General features: G+C 43.8%; 1 protein-coding gene across 3 annotated transcripts in view; it reads right to left on the bottom strand.

Annotated features, from left to right (window-relative positions):
- The window catches only part of LOC146254747 (adhesion G protein-coupled receptor D2), a 65,075-nt gene that overhangs the window by 16,749 nt on the left and 23,508 nt on the right, over positions 1 to 24,818 (bottom strand). For 2 of the 3 annotated variants that reach the window (XM_084676341.1, XM_084676342.1), the window contains exons 21-23: positions 14,096 to 14,137; positions 9,971 to 10,024; positions 7,061 to 7,262 (exon numbers count right to left, since the gene is read on the bottom strand). In XM_084676341.1, the coding sequence (XP_084532467.1) occupies positions 7,061 to 7,262; positions 9,971 to 10,024; positions 14,096 to 14,137 (298 nt within the window). Of the gene's footprint in view, positions 1 to 1,801; positions 1,805 to 7,056; positions 7,263 to 9,970; positions 10,025 to 14,095; positions 14,138 to 24,818 lie in introns of all 3 variants that reach the window. The other variant, XM_084676343.1, reaches the window with a different exon arrangement.

Consider the following 24,818-nt stretch of genomic DNA (forward strand, 5'->3'; position numbering starts at 1 on the left):
TGAAGGAAGATGCTTTATTTCACAAATGACATATACTATTCTTGCCTCTAAATTCCCCTCCCTGTTTCTAGCTGGCTATGATAATGTTGTGACAGCGCGATGGTTAAAACCGAATGCATGCGATGATTAAAGCAGCATCATTTGCCGAGATGGGGGTTTTAAATTTTACGGCTGTGCGGGGTTTGAGCGCGCGGGTCACAACCCCAGAAGGCGAGACACTGTGGGTTATAATTGAAAATAAAGAAGCTATTAAAAGGCATTCGATAATCGAGTGTAAAATTGATCAAGCTATAAAAGATGTCCCCGCGGGGATTGTGGCTGTGCATGGGAAAGGAGCGAGAGAGAGAGGGATGGATGGAGGAACAGGAGATGGAGAGACCGAAAGAAGGAGAGCGTACCCAACGCTGACGCAGCGATAGCCATAAACGCTCTCAGAGACGAGACACAACATTTGCCTCATTACGTTATTAGCACACAGTTATGCTCGATTATAATGACCATTTACATGTGTTTATTTGCGACATGCCATCGAGTGAGTGTTTGAAATGATGACACTGCATTCTGTTGAATTGCAGCACAACCTTGAAACCAGAGGGATATCTCACAGTACCCTGCAATAATCTTAAGTGGGGCCGACTATAATACTAGGTCCGCCACCAATGCTTACCCCTTAGTGGCCTTCATCAGTACCCCCCCCCCTCCCAGCTGGGGTATTAGTCCCCAGACAGTGTCTCCCAGGCTATCAGCACCCCCTAGCCTAAGACTGGCTTTACAGAGCATGAGGCCACCAGAGCTAGTTACATACAGTGCTATACACTCTGAGACTAAACATACATTGACAGACCCTGCAGCCTATGTCACCGCAAAAAAAAGTATATATCGCTCCTGTTTCTCCCACAGAGGTCAAAAATCTCCAAATGGCAAAAAATTGAGTACAGCGACCCAAGCAATTTATCGTTTGCTAGTTTATCAAAGTGTGTGTGTGTGGGGGGGAGGGGGGGGGAGTATGAAGAAGAAAAAAAAGAGTACAGAAGTTTTAAAAAATCCAGCAGCGCTTGCCGCCGCTTCTTTAACGTTCAATTCTCCTAAGCGTGGCCTGCTTCGCGGCTCCTGGCTATTGCCTTTCTCAATCTGTCCCTGGAGAAGCAGGAGTTATGGTCCCTGTCGATTGAGGAGAAAGGGATGTTATTCCCCTGTCACCCCAAGTCGCTCCGCCATCCTCCCTGCCCTGATCTACGGCCCCCATCCCCCATACCCCCCCAGCACCGATGCCTCCACTGACGCCCGCCACGACTGCCGCGGTGTAAGAGGCAGAAAGGTGTTGTCCGCAGTCCGCACGCACGCGCAGATGCGTGTGGTACAGTGCATGCATGCAAGTGTGCGTAGGTACACAGGCAGGCAAACGCACGCACAGAGGGGACCACCGCCCCTTTGCCAATCCTTGTGTGGTGAGACATGGGGGGGGGAGGGGGGGGGGGGGCTGTCAGGCAGACAGGCAGGCCCCGGAGAGGTCACCCCCCCCCCCCCCCCCCCACAGGGGCAACACGGGCCCCTGAGTGACGCCCTTGATTAGGAACCGAGAGCGGGGTTAAATATGCAAAGGGGGAGGGAGGGGGGAGGGGGGGGAGAAGGGGGAGCGGACGGGGGGGCGGGGGAGATGTTAGTTTTGGATCGCAGTTGGCGATCCTCACTCATTTGGTGTCAGTGGTCCAAGTCGTCGTGTGTTTCCCCCCCCCCCCCCCAAGGGGGTTCAGTTTGGGTTTGCGGCGGGATGTGACAGCCATGCTGTGACAACGACAACTAGCTGTCGTTGCGTGCATGTGCTGGGAGGGAGCGCATTGCAGAGGGGGGTGAAAACAGTAGCACAGACTGGAGGTAATCTCTATCACTTCAATCAATCATTGGGAGATGCCGTCAAGAAACAGGCACAAAGTCGAAATGATGTTGCGAACGATGATAGCGTTGATAATGTTAACAGTAACAATGTTAAATAAGATGACATATTAGTCAGCACGTTTAACTTCCTGAAACACTTATGATATGACAAATCAAAGGTTATATTTTCAAAACTTTACATCCTGAGGTAGTCAACTCTACGGTACCTGGTTTAGGACAACGATGTATACATCCCTGTCTTACTACGATAAGGAGTTAACCCACGGACACCCAGGACGAATGATCACACACCCCAGCCCCATGCCGAGTTTGTCTGGCTCGCTCTGTGGGCGATGGCATAAATAAATAAGTAGATAAATAGATGGATAACGCAGAGGAATGGGAGTCTATGCGGTCTGGCCATCCATCATGGAGTCTATTACCACAAAGCTCGCAGTCCATTCTGTATAATGCAGTCAGCCTCCTAAGCAGATACAAATTCAACTTTTTTGCCTCCAATTTGTTATAGCTGACAATGACTGGCATTCCGCCATAGTGGTTTCTCTGAATTATGAATATATTTATCTGCCTTGTTTTGCCCAAGCATGAGGGCGTTATGTAGAACAGCGAGAGAAACTAATTTGGGAATCCCTGCATGCTTTGAAGCAGCTGGGTGCATAAGCATAAACAGGCGCACTTAAGGCACCTTTAGAACAACAAAATGGCTTCCATATTTCATCTGTCTATTTCCTCATTGGGTTTGATAAATATTAGGTGCCAGTGCATGTGCTTTAGGACAATGCTGTGCACTAGCATTGCGTTCAAAAAGATCTGATGAAGTTGAACAGATTTTTTCATCTTAGAAAAGCAAAACCTAACCTGAGAGAATCAATTGCCTGAACTGACTATTGACACTTATTCATTTCTCCCACCCAAAAAAACTTGAAATCTTTAAGTGGTTCTCAATTCATGTGTGTTAGTCTTGGCCCCAGATACTTGCCACTCAGAGAAAGAGTGAGGATGAAAGAAAAAGAGATAGAGGGAAACAGAAAAAGTGACAGAAATGGAGACACACTGTAGGTAAAAGAAAGATAAGCAACTAAATAGAATTTGAGTAAGAGTGATGTAGTGAAAGTGAGAGAGAAAGAGAAAGATAGAGAGAGAGAAACTGAAAAGAGAGAGAAACTGAAAAGAGACAGAAAGACAGAGAGAGGAGGAATGTAAATACGGGGCAAAACGATTGCACATTTCGACTCCAGCTGTTTGTTTGGGTATTTACACGGCGAGCTACAATCAAGTCCTCAAAGTCCACGGATGACAAGGCCTCGATCTGCAGCCACAGATCCAGTAAACACACCGCGGAACGCCACACACACCACCATCAAGGTCGCCCTTTTACTTATTTGTCAATCACTCACGACAGCAGGGAGGGAAAAATGAAAGAAAGACGCACCGAAAACGTGCAAATGAAGGAACGGAATATGGGAAGAAGAGCGGGGAGGGCTGAAGTTTCGAGTTGGCTGAACTTTAGGGCCCGTTTAGTTTGAGCAGATGTAGAATTAGTCCCCATCACTTTGCATCAGGGAGACACTGAACATGAAGCGTGTGCAGCTTAAGGGGGACTATCAGTGATGTTGTTCCCCAACAACGGTTCTGAAGCGAAGACTCGGTCCTGGAGAGAACAGAAGGCTTTTTTTTCTGGATATACCTCTTCACAGCAGTTTTATAGTTGTGTCCTTATCATCCTTGATGAAATGTGAAGAGATAAACTAACCTTGCCACCACAGACACAATATATACCAAGCCTAACTAATAATACTGATAAAAACAACAAAATACCAGTGCAAAAGTTGTGGCTAGTATGACTCGATGGTGTCAAAGTTTTTATCCAAATATTGATGTTATTATAGTAGTTTAATTATGACTAGAAAGTAATCAAATGAAACTGCAATTTGGATGGATGGTGTCTGAATGGTTTCTAACAATGTACGAAACTGTTTTGCACTGTGCCCGAACAAAGATTTCCCAACAATGCATCCACTTGATTGTTTATGGTCTCCAGGGTAAAAACCAGTATTACATAGCAGACCACAGTCAACTATGTTCTGTCTTTTAAACCTATTGTATTACCCTAGTTCCGGATACTTCCAGGTGCACATTTTGATTCACTAACCCTTATGGCAGAGGGAGGTGCTGGGTGGGGGGGGGGGGTCGGGGGGGGGGGGGGGTCGGGGGAGGTTCTGAACTGGTGTTGCAGATGAGATTGGGACGGCGATGTTGTCATCTCTCTTGGGCATTTTTTTCCTTTCAGAGTAGGTACTCTGCGCCATCTCAATGAATCAGCCTAAACGTGTGTGACAAGGAGGATGTGAGTGTGTGTGTATGTGAGTGTGTATGTATGTGCGTGAGAGCGTGTGTGTGTGTGAGAGCATGCATGTCTACGTGTCATCCCCCTGTCGGTAGAAGGATCTGGGTGTAATCTGCTGTTGCATGCGATCCAGGGTCCAACCTCTTCTCTTATTTAGACACCAGGCAAGGCTTTGTGTTCGCGGCCCCTAATTGCAGGCCGCTCTGAGGACCACATGTTCAGAGAGAGGAGGGTTCAGAGAGAGGAGGCCGGGGCAGATGTCAGCCTGGACACATGGCTCCAGCACGTTCTATCAGTGAGCCAAAAAACGTCAGCACAGATTTCTGTTCGTCTAACATCTTATTTGAGCGGATATATAGTGCATGTGTGACAAGGATACATTTCATTTACCAGCTGTTTTCTCCAAAGACCGCATAAAGTCAAACGGGACGGGGTGGGTGAAGACATCTGCAACCAACCTTACATCAGTTCAAGTTCAAGTGGGCCGCGAGACCACAGACGAGGCATCACGTTGTTCATTGCAGCCTTGCTACGCTATTGTGGGTCTCATGCGTCGTACATTCACGCCCTCTCTCATCTCTCATGTTTTTGCACAAACTCCTGTTCTTTCTTCACTTCACTCCTCCGTACGCACTTGTCCTCGCTCTTTTCCTGCCATCTCCTCCTTCTCCTTCTCCTCTGCTCTTTTCTCCTCCGCCGATTGTCGCAGTTGGTCAATGTAAACGGAGGCATCCACGAAAGGGAGAGAGGCATGAAGTGATCAGAAGCAGTCTTTGTTGCAATTTTTCAGAGCGCGCGACAAGCCTTGTGCATGAGGTCACGATACCAAGGAGCACTCATTCTCATTATGGACATGAAGGTACCGTCGTTATTTCACAGCCGGCAACATAACGTCAAGCCTAGTCGCCTCGCACACTCTGCGAGTCTGTGATTGTTTTTCCTCGCTCTTTCTCGCTTCCTTTTTCATTCCCACTCTCTCAAGGTTTCTGTTCTCCCTTTACGGTCCGTCCTTTGCCTTTCTTCTCTACACAGTTGCAGTAACTTTTGTTAACTGTCTTTCCCTTCTTTCTCTGACTTTTTCCTCTTCTATTCTCTGACCCCCACACACACAAACACACAAACACACACACACACACACACACACACCACACACCACCGTAACCTTACAGTTACCAAGTTTTAATAAATGGCCTGTTAGTAGATGAAATCATTGTTCATGTTGCGTCGCATTAAGGGCAGGCAAGTGGAATCGTCAGGATGATTAGTTACAGTGTGTGTGTTTGCGCGTGTGCCTCATATGCACAAAGGTATTTTAACAGTGAGGTATGCCCGGACCGCTGAGCTCATCAGAAAGCCAATCATGCGAAGCCAAGTGCATTTGCATCCAGTTAGCATCAGGGCTGCCCAGGAAATGAGCTGGATAATAACTGCTGACAATCGATATTTCTCCATACACGCTGTACCAACAATGAAAATGTAATGTGATGTGTTGCTCATACAGTATGTACCGCCTGCAGTAGCTTGGGAGATGAAGACATTGGAAAGGAGGAGGATTGAACTGGTGTGGCATGAATAAAGGACAAAAACGACATTTTCACTTGAGTCTGGAGCCATTTATAGGGAGGGGTGGCGGGGGGAAAAGGGGTCTGTAAATCTCACGATGCTGGTGGCTCATTGCCCAACAAGTTTTTTTCACACTGTAATTTCTGATCCAGGACATAGTGAAAAATCACTGCATGGGCTACAGTGCAAGAGAGAGTGATGCCCACGCCAATTTCAGATGACTTGGCAGAAGGGGGAATAATCCTTTGCCAACCTTTTTACCTGGATATCTAGATACAAAAAATCTTTCAACGCCCTTCCTCCTCTCTCACTCTCCCTTTCTCCTCTCTTTCTTTCTTCCCCCCCCCCCCCCCCCTCTCTCTCTCTTTCTCTTCTTTCCGCTACGCAACCTTCTACTTCTCCTCTCCGCACTTTGAAAATGTTCTTTCCCCCCCTCTCAATTACTCTAACTGTACTGAGTACACCCTGGGTCAGGGAGCTAGATTGAAGCTGTTGGGATCTGCAGGCTCTGGACTCTGTCAGGGTTGGACAGAGGATCTCATGTCTAAGTTCACTCTCGGTGCCAAACGCTACTCCTCGTTCCCCGCCTAATGCCTAGCAGGTTTGCATATCAGCATCCCCCCCCCCTTCCACACAGACACACACACACACAAAAAAATAATGAAAAATAAAAACTTGGTGTTGTTCAAGCAATCTTGACATCTGTATTTTTTGCAGCAGATTGTTATTGTGCTGGGATTGTGTAAAGATATATATAAGATACAGATTTAGATATTTTGTTTGATATGATAAATAGGGTTTTCGTTTTTGCGTGAAGTTGTACAGTCACAGGAGTTCTCAGGATACAAGGACAACATAAAATGTGTTGTTTTATCTCGCTCTGCATTTTCTGATTGAATTGCTCCACTGAGTATTCACTAGAGTTCTGTTGTCTATTCCCTAAGTATTTGAAATCCTACACACAACTGAGAGATACAGTCTATTCTGGTTTAAAACTCAATTAAATGACCAAGGTCATTTGATGCAAATACCAAACAATGAAAAAAAAGGAGAGAATGTATTGTATATGTTTGGATAAGATATTACTGCTGTTAAATCATCACACAATTTGTGACCTCAGCTCAGCTTTTGCACAGGACATGACCTATGAACCGAGTTACACTGAGGCGGTCAGGCAGGCCAGGCTGTGTGTGGTGAATGACTTAGCCCTGGAAGTGTCAAGTACAGGCCTACAGAACCCAGAAGATTACTCACCGTTGTCTGAGCTCCCCTCCCTCTCCGCCAGCTCACAGATGTGGGGGGCAATGGGGCAGAGGGTGGGCTTGTGGCCAGGGAGGGGCCCCTCCTCCTCCTTCTCCTCCCGGCCAGGGCTGTGGGGACAAGGGGGCCCAGGGACAGGGGAGCTGGTGGGGCGAGTGTTCGTCACGGAGCTGGAGGGTCTGGAACTGGCACAGTTCTGAGGGGAAACACAGGTAAGACAGACTGGACTATGGGAGAAAATACTATAGTCAAATAATGTATAATAGACCAACTCATGATTATATCAAGCAAATTTATACATTTTAAAAACAATGTGACTGTCATATTCAGTTTGTAGCTCAGACAGATTATGTAAATAAGTTAAATCCAATGTTAAAGCATAGTCTAGTACCATTAAATGGTATTAACATGGTTTAAATAGTCTATAATGTAAATGGTAGATGCCAAGTCATTTCTTACTTTAAAAAAAAGTCAGTCATACCTTGGAAATATGTCACATTTGCTGACAGAGATACAGCAAAAGCTGCTAGACCATTTCACGTTTGGAAGACCATAAATTAGCAGATTTCAAACAGAGCATCTCCCATCAGAGACCAAAATAAACCTCAATCACTGAATCCCATTTGTTTGCACAGCTATTATACAGACTTCAGAGAGCATCAGCGCCTATATGGGCCCAGCCTCTTGTATTACATATGCCTGTCATGAAGGAATGCCCAGCATCGCAGACCTCCGAACAAACATTCAAAGTTATGCCAGCCGCTCCTCTAACTGCCTGGTTTATTCCAAGTACATATCTCAGAGCCATGCATACACGCACTCACACACTCCCCGTACAGAGTGTATTCACACACACACATACACACTCACACTCACAATACACACACACACAAACACAAAACACACACTCATCACCCTGCTTCCTATATCTTGTCAAAACTTGAATTAAGATCAAAAAACTAATCCGCTTCCAATTTATATCTATATTTCAGTGCTGTCACTGACACGGAACTCCAAGTATTGAGGATAGGGAGGCGGTGGGGGGGGTCGTTTTTTATTTGGGTGGTGCAACTGACAGCTTTATTTCACAAAGCAATCTGGCAGTGTGTGTACAAGTGGGAGGTCAGAGAGGGTCAGAAGGCAGGTGGTATCAAGCAGGCAACATTGGTCAGCCTGTGTATAAATAACTAGAGGTGCTCCACAACCCTGGGGGCTAAGAATCTGTGCTCAACCCCTCTACTAGGGCATGGGGAAAACTAGACTGCTGAGGTCGATATAGGAATGAAATCAAGGGCGGAGAAAGTGTCATTACTAATATTGATTATCTAACAACGTGTTTCGTTTTGGTGGGCCTAACACAGTGTTGTCAAATGGAGGCTTGATCATACCTATTATGTCTTGTTATTGTATTAGCAGTTTTGTGCTAAAAGTCAACACAAGTGCTTTCTGATGTACATTCTGGAACTCTATCGAAAAATAAATGCAATAAATGTTGCATTGCATCGACCCCTCTATCCAAATCGTAATTCATGTTTTACACGTTTTACATATCATCATTCCAGTTTTGAGTTGCATTATTTAACATAAAACCTTTAGAAAAGGATGAAATTCTGTCAGATTTCATCTGTCTCACACAATACCTATTTGCTGTAACACCGTGCTAGACAGAATCTTGTTAGTCACATGATTCTCTTCTGCAACACAATACACAATCTTGTGTTTTACAACAAGGGGAAATATAGGGGCATGTGCGGTCATCTAGAGCCAAATGCCTCCTATCTCTCCCAAGATGGGTGGATACAGTATTTCTGCCAGATTTATGGGACAAAATAGCATGAGCTAAAAAAAAACCCATTGGCTGCATGGGCAAGCTGGATGGTGGACTCTGAGATTGGAAAATTGCAGAGAGAGAGAAAGAGCACTAAAATGGGGACCCTCACTGATAATGTGGGGGGCGCGATATATCAAGCTACCTGAAGTGGGGTCGGGGAGGGGGGCTGGGGTCGTTCCTGCAGTCATTTTTTACTGGGTCCCTGTCTTTGCAGTTTCAGACTGTCAGAGGGTCAAAGGGAAGAAGGGGGCGATATTCTAAAATCAATCTGCCTTTAGAAATGGTCTCATTCCCTTCTCAATGACCTGATGGAATGGACAGGGACTAGTACAAACTGTAGTGACCCATAAAGCCTGACAACCCAGGAGGGAGTTAATGTGATCACTCATAAGGGCCAAGTTGTAGTAGGGTGTCGTAGACTCTGTGTGTGTGTGTGTGTGCGTTTGTAAAACCTGGAAGGAGAATATATGTGTTTGGTTCGGTGTGTGCACGTGCATGTTTGTGTGTTTCAGGTGTGTGTGTGTGATTGGGGACACTGGAGGAGGGGGTGGGAGGTGGGGGGGTTGCTGGGCTATTAACTACTTTTAAAGCGCTTTGCTGGGGCTAAGTGATCTCCAAGCAGCAGCGGCCGGCCAGGTATAAATATTGGCCTGACACTTTAATGTCAGGGGACAGCTCGTCCAGGATTAGAAACTTGTAACCCGGTGGTGAGGTTGACATTGCGAGGATAAAGGTGCTGTGGGGGGGGGGGGGGGGGGCTGCAGGGCTGCAATGGGGAGAAGGGGGCTATTACAGAGGGGGCATGTTTGATGTATAAGGGCATCTAACATGGAGTGTCCACTGTTGGGACTACTGCTACAGAAGCATTGCATGTCATTGACATCGCTTCTGTGAAAAGTAGAGTTTTTTTATACATATAGGTGTACACAACATCCACTGTGGCACTGCACCACGCACAATCACACCGAGAAACATAACACAGTCAGGCGCAAATACACACAGAAAAACAGACAGATGTTACCGCACAAACACACATACAGAACCCAGAAAGAGAAAAGTGGTACATGACATACTGAAAGATTAAGAGCTTTTCTTCTCTCCTTGATCCTGTTCACAGTGCTCCGAACCTAAACAAAAAAGAGAAAAATAAGTGTTTCTGATTAAAGTTCCAAACAGCAAATTTCCCAATATGAGTCTGCACCCTCTGAAAACAACCAAAACATGCTATTCAAAATCAAATAAAAACAACAGGAAAGTAGATCGATAGAGGAGAAAGAAGCTTCAGGCTTTCAGGCCACTGAGAGATGGGGCAAAACTTAAATGTTGCAGTTTGTCATATGTAATGGAATCTGAAAGTGACACATAGAGCCCGCAAACTAAGGAGACTACTTTAAGCTATCATCTGTCACACAGAGCAGGCCAACAACAAATGGAGCTATTGGAGGACTAGCGACTGCCCTAGCAGAACAGATTGCATTTATTGTGCTCAAAGAGGAACAAAATCTGACACACTGTTGTGAGCAGTACACATGTACAATCCCTACAGCCTGTTTAAACTCTGTTTACAAGAGTATTCTGATTCTGATTATTCACTCAGCTACTTTGTGTTTATTTGCAGATGTATTTGAAACATACTTCATGTCGGTGGAAAGGATGTGTACGTGGAAAATGATTACCCGTTTTAACAAAGAATGCCATTCAGAGGCATTTAGAGAACCCACAACCTTCCCTCACAGACAATTATCTTAAAAATGTGTGCAGTCTTCCTCCATTCTATTTCCATACCAAATTGACCTTGAAAGATATACTGCATAAAGACATACTGTCTTCATAAAGACTTCATAAACTATCGGCATGAAAAAGAAAACTGCAAGAATCATGGACCCCATTAGCCATCCTCTCTATGTAATGCTTTAGATCCAATAAGGTCTGTGTGCTGTCACCGCTTACTGTAAATTTGTAGCGGCTCAACGCTCATCACCCAGACCTGTCCCGGCCCAACCCACCACGTTAGTGAATATGCATTATGGCTTACGGCTTCATTAGGCCTTGGCGTGTCATAAATTATGACGCCACACTGAAATACGTGCACACACATAAGAGAGAGAAAGCGCGCACGCGAGAGAGAGTGTGTGTGTGTGTGTATAAATGGAGTGTGGGAGGTGTGGGGGGGATGTTTTGCATGCACACCATTGTTGAACAGACATATAATGAAGAGACCAGACGGCATTTGACAGGGCAGAATCAACAGTGGCAGTGTCATATTTATAAAAGCCCACTATTAATCTTGACACATCGCAAGGCTCGATGTACAGAAGCGTTGCGCAAACGTTCAAGGGAAAATCCTGGGGATTTCGCTTCTTCGCTTCATATCAAAGCGAGCTGAGGAAATTACATGACATGACTTAATTAATCATTTGACAATGAGGGGAAGGGCATTGTTTTAGACGATCATTATGTGGTTAAGGCATTTTGTTTGCTCTCAAGGTTTTGAGATGATGCAACTGCGTCTCCCCATGTAAATGGAAATAAACGATTACCATATGAAAGAGCGGAGGAACGCTATCACCTGCCGACATCCTTGGAATTGAGTAAAATGAAAAGGTGGTCAAAGCAAAGGATTACAAGGTGACCACCAAGGAAAAACTAAATTAGATGAATAATGGAAATGTTTTGTTTGGTAATTAATGTTGTATTAAATGGGTATTATCTGTGGATGATGTATGTGTATGTTTTCTAATGATGCCTGAGGAATATCCTCATTAAATCCTTGTTATCAGGAGTGGCATATGAGAGAATATTGCTCTGTCTTTGAACAAAAGACTCACAATCCGGTCTGTAATGTACACTATATTTACAGTATAATTTTGTATTATTTACAGTATAATTTAAAAAAGACTTATTTTGTATGTATTTATTTTTTGTTGTACATTCAAAACGTTTTTTTGGAAATATAGGTTATAAAAATGTTATAATCTTTGACAGTGCCCTGGCACCTTGGCTACACAGTCCTAATAAATTGTAGTATTAATAATACCAATTTCAAAGCCACAACAACTTTCAGGTTCAACCCTCACCACTAATAGAAACTTTATAGTGTGGCCTCGTAGACTTAAATCTCAATGTTGAATCAGTCTACTTGAACTTAGCATGTGTGTCACTGCCAGATACAAGTATCGGCACACGAGGGGGGCTATCACCCACACGTTCTTAGCAGCTTGCCTGAGATTGCGTAATCAAATCAGAGGTTCCACTGTCCCTGGTGATCTGGGTCTAGTTTGTTTAAATGAATACAGACAGAACAGAGCCCTCTCATTCTGGCCTCTCTTTTTCCCCTCTTTGATTATCTGATTTACTAAACACACACACAAAAAGAAAAAACTTTGATCATTCCCATTCAGCTTTCTGCAATTTTTAAATTAAACAAGAATTTCCTTTCGATGTCAGAGGGGTGAAACTGGAATCTGCCTGTGTTCTTTGTCACACCTTCCATGATGCATGAGGAAATTGAGAGAGAAAGATGGATTTAAGAAAAAAAAAAAGCAAGATATGTTAGGAAAAAAGTGGGAACCAAAAGGAACAAGAGGTGGGGTAATGAAAAGACACTGGAGAAAGGGGGTGGAGAAGCGAGATTATAACATTTCCCAAAAGCCACCCTTTGGAAAAGCAGGAGGCGTACATGGGTTGCTCACAAATTGTTAAGACCCCAGGGTCAAGGAGAACTTGGAGTAAGAAAATGGATTCCCGGGCACTAAAAAAGCCACTTAAGCAAGAATGCGCCAATGATTTATTTTACAATGCACAGGGTCAGACCCCAAGCCTCCGCCGTGTCAGTACAGTGTCTCATGACTCAGGGACACCTCTTCACCCTCTGCTCCATCGTGGAGAATGATAGAGAAAGAGAGAGAAAAAAGAAAAGAGCAAAAAGAGGAAGAGTGGATAGGACAGAAAGGGGATGGGAGCGACATGGGTTTGACTTCCTTGGTCAGTAACACCCATGACGGAAGACGGAGCGATGAAAGGGAGGCTGCGGAGCAGGAATGGAGAGCGGGACGGAGAGGAGAGACAAAGAGGAGGGAAGAGAGGAGGGATGAAGAGGAGAGATGGAGAGAAAGAACGGAGAGAAAGGATGAAGAGGAGGGATAGAGAGAAGGGATGGAGAGGAGGGGTGGAGAGAGAGAGGAGAGAAGGGATGGAGAGAGGGACGCAGAGAGAGGATGGAGAGAGGGATAGAGAGGAGGGATGGACAGAGGGATGTAGAGAAGGGAAGCAGAGAACAGATGGAGAGTGGGGGGTGGGGAAGGGGGCATTGTGCAGTGCCCCATTGCCAATGACCTTGGTGGGTTCAGTCCAATCAACAGGGCTAACGTAGAGGTGGAGCATCTACCAATTTAAAGGTTTACAACCAATTAAAAGAATTAAATCGTATTGGTGGTTTTGATTTACCAAACCATTCTAACCCTATTGTCCTTGAGAACAAATACTATTTAAGACAGCCTGTGAATAAAAAGGTGACACGGCATTGGGTGGCATTTTAAAATGAGAAATGAGAAAAGTTCTTAAATCGCCCGGCTCTCAAAAAGGCTCCAAGATGTATCTGATTATGCACATTTAGAATTATTGCTATTTACATACAGTACAGGGCCAAAAGAACACAAGCATTTGACCAAGAGTGATACTGCTAAATGAAGCCCATCCATTAAGTCGAAATGTATTTATATTTTAAATCTCTACGCCGTACTTTTTTTTAAAGTGAGCACATCTAAATGGTAATAACAAACCATTTCAATACAATATTTCACCACTCCCTCCTCCGTCAGAGACTATTTTGCTCATAGACAAAGAGAGGAGCTGGTAGACACTCCACAACTGGCCACAAGCGTATTGTCAGAATGCTAAATGGAGCAGCGTGAGTTTAAAAACTTAAAGAGGCAGTGAAATATTAGCCAATGTGGGTGAGGAATGAGTGGTTGGAAGAAGGGCCGTGTCAGTGTTTAATGGCCAGCCCGGATGCATATAAGTTAGCCCAAGCATGAAGGGCAGTGGGACGCTCATGTGGAAAGACAGGCGCCTCTTCCTTCATTTCCCACCATCCCTCCCTTCATCCCTCCATCCGCTCCTTTAAGCACGTAGCCCCGTCAGGAACTTGTCATTTCTCTCATTCACTCCGACAGCCTTGAGACACAATGCAGACTTACCTCTGTGTTGTAGACCCCATATATCAGGAAGATGAAAAGCCCCTGTAGACACACACACAGACAAAAGAACACAATAAAGTAAATATTTTCTCTATTTTATCAACTTACGTGAAGAAACTATTTACCAAAAGAAAACACAATGACAAAATATTCCTGCGCATGTTTGCTTTATTTTTTGTTTATTATTCAAAGCTATGTTTTTCAGGTAGCTCAAGAGCCAAAAGATGCTTGTTCGAGTGTGTCTATACAGAGTTTGGAGGACTGAAGAAATAGGAACTTCAACAAAACTGGAGCACTTCTGTGAGGCGCATCCCCCCAGACATTGTGTTCATCTTCAGCCCGATCAGAGCATCAAACTCAAGGTTTCCCTCGGCTTTCTATCTCAAGTGTCCATGTTCAGTTTGTACTCTATGGAAGACAGTTAATACTCAATATGTACAGAGAGAGCCACACACAATGGAACTCACACAGGGAAAACACAGAAACACACACAGACGAAGAAACACAAGAGTGGACTCCTCCCTGGTGAATTTGTCAAGAGAAAAATCATTGGAAGAGGGCAGAGAAAATAATGAAAGAAAAAGGCACATAAAAGAAGATATTTCAGGTTCACAAAACTCCATGACTAGTACTAAGAACACAAGAATGGAGTGCCCTTGGGAGCAGAAAGGACACATTTTCGGTCGCAGAAAAGTAGCAATTTTTCATTATGCTCATTGTTGTCTTTGTTGAATGTACAAGCTGTGCATTCACCTTCGGGCCATAATGCAATTCTCTGAGCCTTAATAAGCATAGGTACGGGCGACATTCACCAAGGTGGATTGAGGGATGGCATTTCTGCCTAGCAGATGTACCGGGAAAAATGAAAAGAGGAAATTCCTATGAATCTCAAGGCCAATCGATCTGTGCTAAAATGTCGGCTTAGGGGAAAGGAGTAACTTCATTCGAATCAGCGCAACTCTGTGAAAAATACTGGAACATATTGTTCTTTTCCGTTCCTCTCCCTGCAGTGGATCTCTTGGAGAAAGGGTGATACCTCCAAAGAGGGGTGACCTGCCTCGGGCATCAATCAAGTGCAAGTTTGGAACATCCAATTTGCCAGAGCAAGATCTCGATGCATCACCATTGACAACATGATTTGGAGGCCCATTCAAACTGACAGCCATGCTGCTAGCGATGGCACCTCCAGCTCTCCTGCTGCCCAACTCCTTAGGTCCCTTGACTATCCCCTGAGACTGCCCTGTGTCTGGGGCCATGTTAGGATATCCATCCTCTTTAGACATCAGCTTGGCTGGACACAGACACTCTAAACGGGTGCAGCAAGAGATCTCTGTTAAATAAAGTAAAAGCAAAACGTACTTAAAATCACAATAGATATACGCATTTTCCTTTAAAATCCTTTCTTTTTGCCAAAAGTTTAGGCTGTATCTCGTGGCGCAACAACTGTACCACATGGGAAGAAACACAACAATACCCAGAGTGTAGGAGGTAATTTGCAACACATACCCCATTGTATTGCATTACAACAGCAATTTCCAACTTATTGTTGCAAATTAATGATCGTGTTTTTGATCATTTCTCTTATTTGTAATTAATCTTTTGTTGTGAGGCGAACAAAGTGGGAAAACATCTCACACACATTATGAAAAATGATCAATTAGAATATAATTGTGTTAAAAATAAGTGGCATCAAAACAATGATGATGGATTGTTTAAAATGTTAATTCATTAATATTTCAGTTCAAAACAAACATTGCACATAAAAAAAACTAGATTGCATTATTTAAATGCACAGTGTGTTTTTCTAAACACAGTCCTGTTTCTTTTGAACTCTGCAGTAAAATGGTTCAAATTTATGCAAAGTATTGGCACACTTGCTCTCAAAGTATTACTATACATCAAACAAAGAGCATAAATTAATTATAGGCCAACTAATTAGGGAACGATTGTATGTTAAAAAGTTAAAGCCAACACACAATATGTTGGAAAAAAAAAACATATCTCCCTTGATAAATGTAATGTAGTGCAAACGGAAGATGAAAAAAAGAACATTTATTGTATTTGAACAAACAGGGGGACATGCTGTATGCGTTAGCAGAGGAAGCAGGTAGCATAAACCAGTGCGCTTTCAAACCAGAGGGGTCAAAACCAGAGTAGTTACTTAAACAAATGGCACCTTAGAACAACTTTGCAAACTATACCGTTTACGCCACACATGGTTGAGAACTCATCATCAAAATAAATTATTTGTTGCTTATTGCATTCACAGTTTGAAAAGACCACGCAACCATTCAACAAAACCTTTTTCAAACACACGACCGGTGTGTTCCCTCATTCTGCAGTGTGCAGTAAACACTGATAGAAACCTCTTAAAGCTGAGCCCATGCATCATCAAGCCTCCATCAATGGAGAGTGAAAGCCCTGTGCATCCCTGTGAAGCAGAACTCCTATCTTCTCATTACTCGGTGACAAGACACAGACATCCACCTTTTCATTTAGGACACCACATGCCCAGACTTGATTCAAATGTTCCTTAAAGTCTCTCCCTAAACCTCGCAGCACACGCCCCACTCACACCCCCCACCTCTCACCACCACAACAGTGGAACAAATGACATTTCAACCGATGACCAACTCTTGTATTTTGACCGCCCTCCACACACAAACACACCCCCCCTCCCAAATGTGTAAACTTAAGTAGCAGCAGGTAAAAGAAAGAAAAAAACATGACAAACCAGCTTATTGATGACATTGTCCTTGGTTACCGAAATTTCTATGTACTGAAATGAAAACTATGATTAAGGGGAGGGGGAGAGCGTCTCGGCAAGGAGAGCACAGGGCATTGGGGGCTTTCTATTTTCCCCCCAGAACTACATAACGTCTCCTGACACCACTTCTGTAGCAAACGAGCCTTGCCAGTCCAGCGGATGGACAGAAGTGAGGTAGGTGTGGAGTCGTGACGGACTCCCGTCACTGCCAACTGGGCAGCACACTCTCTGTAGATGTCTCCCTCAGCATTTACAAACGTTGTCTTGAGATTGTGATTCAGTTACAGCTGTGTGGCATTACTTGAACCTAACTGTTTGGGGGCACTCAAGTCTGATAACAATTGGGGCAGCTGTTGTGTAAACCGTGCACAACATATTGAAATCAGAAGGTCAACTTTAAGTTTCCCCTTGATTTGAAAAAAGCTATTTCTTACAGCTATTTCTATCGTAGAGGTTGAGCTAGATTTGACTAAAAGCAGGGCAAACGTCCTAGTGCAAACTCTTGGAAACTTAATAAAAGCCAGCATTTTAAGTTCTGAGTTTCAGCTCATTCTAAGAACCTTTACCTGTACCAAACAACAAACTGATTTTCTCAAGTATCAGTCCAAAAAACACACACACTGATGTTACTTTGTACATTTAAAGATGTTGGCTTTTGTATTCATTTCCTTCATTCCCCCCATACATACACATCATTTTTTTCTTAAATAGAGAATCTGCAGCTTTGGGAAACTCAGAACTCTACCCACACACCTGGCAATCATTAGGGAAATGAAAGACAGAAGAGGTTAAAACGCTGTGGAAAGGAAAAAAAGTTCACACTTTTTGCTGAGGGACCTGTTAATGTCTCTGACCCCTTTACACAAAAACAGTTTAATTAGCTTGTATACATAACTTTCACTTTAACCGCTCACAGCCTGTCAAATCAATCTGTCCATCAGAGCCCCTGGCTCTGGGATTGAGGCTCCACAGGACCTCAATTTAGAGCGACTCTGCAACCCATCCAGCTGGAATGCAGGCAGACACTATGTCAAAAAGGGTCAGCTAACCTCACTAACAAGGCTTGAAACTAGCTGCCTTTAAACTAGAGAACCCCGGTTGGAAAGAGTTTTGTACGTAATTACATGGACTTTATACAACTTTGTAAAACTCACACAAATATAATTCTTTCAATTAGCTCTTTCAAGTTAAACAAACGCAGATTACAACAAAGGCACTGGGGTCAGTATCAACAACAAAAAAGGTTTGAAATGAAGCGTTCATTTTTCAGGGAATTGTCATTGTCCAGGGTGGGCTCAGTGTCCCGATACAGTTTCCATAAACGTTCATATTCCAAAACAAATCACTTATTCTTTAGATGAGGTATTTCCACATTACCCCACTTGGATTTAAACTACAGTTTGAGTTGATTTGATTTCTTTCTGGGCTAAACGCCATCTTAAATATGCACTGCAAATATGTAACAGTTACTTTTATGGTCATGGTAGAAACACTTTCTTTCTCATACCAATCAGTTCCATTTACATCCATAAAAACAGCACCAGGTGGAGACCTCAACAAGCCATCAAAAGTAGTTTAAATTGGGGCGCCCCGGCGGCTCGCCGGGTAAAACACAAACCCCATAAGCTAAGGCAGCAGTGGCCCGGGTTCAATTCCAACCCAGGCCATTTACTGCAGGTCATCCCCTCTGTCTTTCCTGTCTCTTTCCAACTGGCACTATCAAAAATAAAGCCGAAAACGCCTCCCTAAAATATATAGATCTTTCAAAGTATATAAATAGACTTTGTTAGTAGTAATGTTGTAGTCATTTTAGCATTAAACTGTGTCAAATGAAGTCTTTCAGCAACTACAAAAGCTCTGAAAAGTGCTAATTAGAGTATGCATTATAATGACGGCAGAAAGGTTACAGTGTGATGAAAGAACGAAAGGGGTCAGTCGCGGGCCGAACGAGATTCACATACTCACGCAGGCAATAAAACTGTCCCTCCCCGGAAACAAGCACACACCGCTCCCCACTCATCCACCCCCATTACCCACACACACACACACTCACTGACTGTCACACAGTGAGGAGAGGACCCCCAGGCCAGCAAGCCCTCCGGAGCGAGGGGTGGGGGGGTGGAGGGGTAAGCCGAGAGCATAGAGAGGACCAGTGCTGCCTGTGATCACTCAGGAGAGGAGGGAGAGTTATTAGCTTAGCCCTGAAACACCTACTTAATATAGGGGCCAGCGCTGATAGCTAGCAGAGCCTGGTAGAGGTGACAGCTTTTGGACCTGCTTGAGGAAATCCAATTGAAAAGCAGCCAAGAGGAACAACAAGCCTGAAACAGATGTTGCTCGCTAACACTGGTGCAAATGGGGGGTGGGAGAGGGGGTGGTATACAACAGCAAGAAAACGGTAGCAAATTTGACACACACAAAAAAAAACACGTACACAAAGGCGCTAGGCACATACACACATATTACATAATGGACTCTAGAAGACACATATGAGCATTACATGGGTGGGTATAGCGAGCAACTATAGCATCAATAAGATCCCGTTTCAAAAAGTGTAACATTGTTTTCAGTTGAAACGGATAGACAGCTGATGAGTAAATCAGTAAATAATAAAAACAAATAATAATTTAATCCAATATCAATAGACATGTAGAAAATGTGAAGCATAAAGTTGATTTCCATACTCTCATTTGAGAAAGAGAATCCATAAAGCCTTTTAATTCAAGGTTGGAAATATACAGTAGCAAAATAACACCAATGCAAAGGACCCAAAAGATTTAGCCAAAACATACAGTAGGTGAAAAATACAAGAAAAAAACACTGAGGAGAGAGTTATCCATTGACAGCAGAAAACTGCCGGCCGATTGGAAGGTCAGTTAAAACACGTATTGAGCGATGTGAGTACAAAACTACTTCCCCATGAGCATACAAACTCACCTTTCAAACTACTGCGGCTGAGAATCCCGATGTAAACATGAGAGATCTAATCGCCCTTGTTGTTGTTGCTCTAATATTAGTTGAGTTTGGCAAGGCTGACCATGTCTCATTCATAATAACTTTTATTTATTTATTCATTTATTTCTATTACGCACTAAAAACTGCGAGGAAGAGAGAGAGAGAGAGAGAGAGAGAGAGAGGGAGAGAGAGATAGAGAGACAGACAGACAGACAGACAGACAGACAGACAGACAGACAGACAGACAGACAGACAGACAGAGAGAGAGAGAGAGAGACAGAGACAGAGACAGAGACAGAGAGAAAGAGATGGAAAAGGGGAAAGCGGACGGCTAAAATCAATTGTGACATATCTTTATTGCCAGTCGATGACAGATGACACATCATTTGCCATCGGTCTAACATTGTGTCAGTGTATGTGCTATTGATTTTACATCAGAGGACAAATGTTATTGATGACGCTCTAGGGTGAAAGGAGAGTGCTCTATTTTACTTGCTCTATCTTTAAGTAAACTGAGAGTGAGGACGTCTTTTGATTCCCTGTGCTGAAACACACATTTTGTGAGCCATATTAATCAAATGTAATCATGTTTACACGCATTAAATCGGCTTGTTGCGAGCCAAGCTGAGTATGTAACTGTAGCCCCAAAACCATCATAACACACATGTGGGTGAGAAGAAACGAGAGAGAATGTACTGTAAACAAACGAGCTTTTAAACAAGACAATTTTGGGTTGCATGTCTCTGGCGCCAAGGAAAACATACACATGGAAAACCGATACAAACTTTTAACACATGGGTCAGACTAGAGTCTTTGAACTGACGATTGAAAGAGCAGCCAGAGTGCCAAATATCTGTTTAATTAAAAATACTTAGGTATTCAACCGACATTTGGGGTGTCCCCTTGTCAAATTACATGAGACCACACTGTCAATCTTTGGGCCTTATTCTAATTACACATTTTTCCACTGAGAGAGGGGAAAAGAATGTACATTAGCAGCTAGGGCTCAGCAGCTGGGTTTGGGTTCAGCTGGAAAACACACATGCACACACACACACACACAAACAGTGGACAGTCCAAATGTCCATCACTGACTCAGCCATTCCACTATTTTAACTACACTAACCCCTACTGAACACCTACTAAGATGCCTTGGAGAGCTTCAGTGGAACGCCATGACAAGGGAAATCAAATGTTTGCTTCCCATAATACTCGATAGATAGTATTTGATAGTACTGCACATATACTTTCAAGCTTTGTTTTATGTGTTGGTCCTTGATGCCTCCATTAAGATGGAAACTTGCAACTTGATACAATGATAAAACATGCTATTTAAAATATTTATGAACATTCATACGTGAAAGCAAGTCATTATAAGTCATTATAGAATTGTCTTCGTACGCTCACAATTCCATCTATGGCACTATTGTGCAGCGACATCACTAAACAAAGACAAATTGCACGGATATGCACAAAGTTCTGTCAAGTTGAAAGGAAGACCTTCGACACTACCTTTCCCACGTGAGATGAGCCAAGTTTGGGCGTGTGTGTGTGTGCGTGCGTATGTGACGCGTGCTCCCCTCCAGTTCAGCCACTCTGTGGGGAGAGTATCCATCATGATAAAGCCGCAGACGCGGCGAGTGTCACATGCAATCACACTTCACTACGGATCGCGGGGCTTCAAAGTGAAAACGAATGGTAGTTCATTGACATGAAGACTTCATATATCTTCATTTTTTTTTTGAGGGGGGGTGTCTTATCTTTTTTTCCCAACCCTCTGTGGACCTCTGAGTTTTTGTCACTGTCTAGGAAACCCGACAAAAAAGGCCTGTATTTTTTACATGCATTCCTCAGCAATCTCTAAGTTATCCTGACAATCATTATTTTACATGTAGGCCTACCCTAAAAACTGATTGATGCAGAGGGATTAAAAGATCCTTGTGGATTTAGGTGTGATTGAGTGCAGCGAGTGTTAAATGTGATAATCATCAAATTTGTAACCACTAGAAAGTTAAACGAGCCATAATAATGTCGTAGCTGCCGGCGTTCCATCTCTCTCCCACCAGTATGGCTTTAATCTACTAATGAGTCTAAACGACACAGGCTTGACGTTATTGAGACAGCGTTAGAGGCTCTCTATTGCTGCGCCTTTCTCTCGAACGCGTTTGATTGGCACATGCTTTCACTTAATGAGGATAATTACCAAGAAAAACAAGAGGGAGAGTGTGTCTGCTCAGTGTTAGCCTGGTTCGGGTGTGTCGGACAGATCTTTTTCAGGGGCTGTCCCTCTCTCGGCTGTAGCCTATTTTTCCCCCGTCTTTGGGCAACCCCTTTACAACGTACACCCCTGAGTCCTCCCCTCCGTAGTTGAACACCCCACCCTCTCTCCTTCTCTCCGCCATCACCTTCCTCCTGTCCGACAAGAACCAGATTAATAGGAATCAGCGTGTGGTTGTAAACACTCGTTAGGTGCGGGGAGGCTTGGCGGCGACAGGAGGAAATGACACAAGCGTTTGTGGTGACGAGCCTGGGGCTAGGCAGGAAGGGCAAGTGGCCAACACCGACCGTCAGCTCTACAGGGCAGCCACGGCTGTGTTGTGCTCTCCGTTTGTCTTGTGGTCCATTAACTTTACACAACTGCGAAAGCAGTGTTTCGGTCTTCCCGCTCTTTATAAATCAATACAATAGGCGTGGAAGTGGCTTGCTACTCGTTTGAATGAACGAAAACATATCTGGTTTGGGAAAGTTTACAGTACAAAAAAACACCACCGAATGGACTGTATTAAGTGAAAAAGATTCTGGATGCTATTCTGTAAAACATTTCTTAGACAAACTAACACATTCAATTTTCTTTTCTCCATTCAGTAAAAACGATGACATGCAATTAAGGCTTCTTTGCCAAAGGAATAATGATTTACAAAGAGAAAAACACATGAATAATACATTGCTGTTTATTCTAGTTTAATTTTGATACGAAGAAAGCAAATAGCTCACTTGCAAATTGGCATGTGTATTTGACAGCTTACGCCCCACCCCCACTCCTTGCAACTCTACTCCCCTAAAACTGAATCTGCTCCTTTGCCCCATGCTGACCCAGTTCTTACTAATTAACTACAAAGTATACATCAAAGAGGGCCAAAACAGTCTACGGCACTTAGATCCACACTGATACACTGATCTGCAATGTGGTCAGCCCACACGACTACCCCCACCAGTCATCTGAGCTGTCAGAGCGCCCCCCCCCTCCCCATGCCCCCCCCCCCCCCCCCCCCCCCCCCCCCCCCCCCCCCCGCCTGTCTGTGTGAACTTGTGACAGTTTCTGAGAAGCCAAAGTGGTGAACTTATAAATAGAATGGTCATTGTTTCGACATGGGCAATTTGGGGGGTGCCGGAGTAGTTCCTGACGTTGTTGCCGTCAGGGTGGGCGGCTGGTAGGGGTGGGAGTGTGTGTGTGTGTGTGGGGGGGGGGGGGGTTGTGTTATTATAACAGGGGTCACAAAGTCATAGTCAGCTGATCAGGTGAGGCCCTCCAACACACACACGCACGCACACACACACCAGTATTCTGAAAGACAGAGAGGTATGGTTTGCTTTTATATGACAGAGCCTATTACTAAATTGAGCTGGCAGGTAATTCTAAAGCAAATAAATGCTAGTGAGCTTAACAGAGGGAAAGGTCTTGGGGTGGCGGCATGAGCAATGACAGGAATTTTCTCGCCTCTCTTGACAGGAAGCATATTATTCTCCCTGCTTTATTTTCCCAGAACAGTTTTTGGGGGTATTTCACTGTCCAAAATGAGCTCTTTTCATTCTGAAGTACCACATATTGCTCACTTAGGCTTCTGTTCTGCTAGCTAGACTTAATATTTATACGAGTGCAAAGCAGAGGTTCTGTATATTCAATTAATCGGAAGTAATTCTGTGTTTGATTTTATGTGACACTTCTTTGGTGAGAGCACCTTGCCATTTCAACGTTGAAGATTACGCTGTCTTGCGAACAAACTTAAATTTATTAAAAATAAACACGTCGTTGTAAAATGTGCTACATAGGTCTCCTTAAACACATATCTTCTTCAAACCCAGAACAAGATGAAAAGATGCACGAAAAAAGAACAAGTTGAGACAAAACACACTAAAAATATACTACTTAAGAATCGTGATAAGACCTAATTAAAAGTGCCATCTTCTTAGAAATGCGTGGTAGGAAACAACACTGACCTTGATATCCTGTTTAATATTGTTTTACACTGCGTCCGTAATTGAACATGCAATGCAAACAGTTTACTTTTATCAAAGGAAAATGTGTTTTTTTCTGGGCAGCATGACTCCAAAACAATATGGCATACTTTTCCACTCATGTTCTATAATCATTAAAATCCAATCAAATATTAAATAATGTTTCAAAGATAAATCACTGGCCTAAAATGTACTTTGTCTTGTCAAAATAAAACATGTTAATAACGTTGACCAGTCTGTAGTAGTTATGTAGTAACTAGATATTAAAAATATGTAATAACATTTCATGTAATTATCTTCTAAACAGGGCACAGCAATGTATGACCACACACTTGCACTGACCTTTTCTTGGTGATCTGACCAGTGCTGTGTCTGTGTGTGTGAGAAAGCATGTGTACGACGCAGTACTATATTAGGGAGGTCGTGGGGGAAGGAGGTGGAGGAGGAAGAAGGAAGGGAGGGTGCTGTCACTGCCCCCAGAGAAGCTCAGGGTTCCTTTGAGTGGATTGGACACCTGTATGGGACACTGGACCCTCCGGTTCTGTTTTTGTTTCTTGTGTTGCACAAGGGATTTAAAATAACCGGTCTCCCCTTTGTCTGAGGGGGAAGGGGCGGGAACGTAGAGGAGGGCTGACAGGGGCGGGAAGGTAGAGGAGGGCTGACACACACATGCACACAAGCCCTACTGTAGATGGGAGCTGGGATCTTTAGTAGCCCAGTCAACTGTGGAGAGGAGACCCGGCAGAGACTGGCTGAGAGGTGGCT

Source organism: Hypomesus nipponensis, chromosome 16 (assembly GCF_054491055.1).
Source record: "Hypomesus nipponensis isolate SF chromosome 16, ASM5449105v1, whole genome shotgun sequence".
Taxonomy (NCBI): Eukaryota; Metazoa; Chordata; class Actinopteri; order Osmeriformes; family Osmeridae; genus Hypomesus; species Hypomesus nipponensis.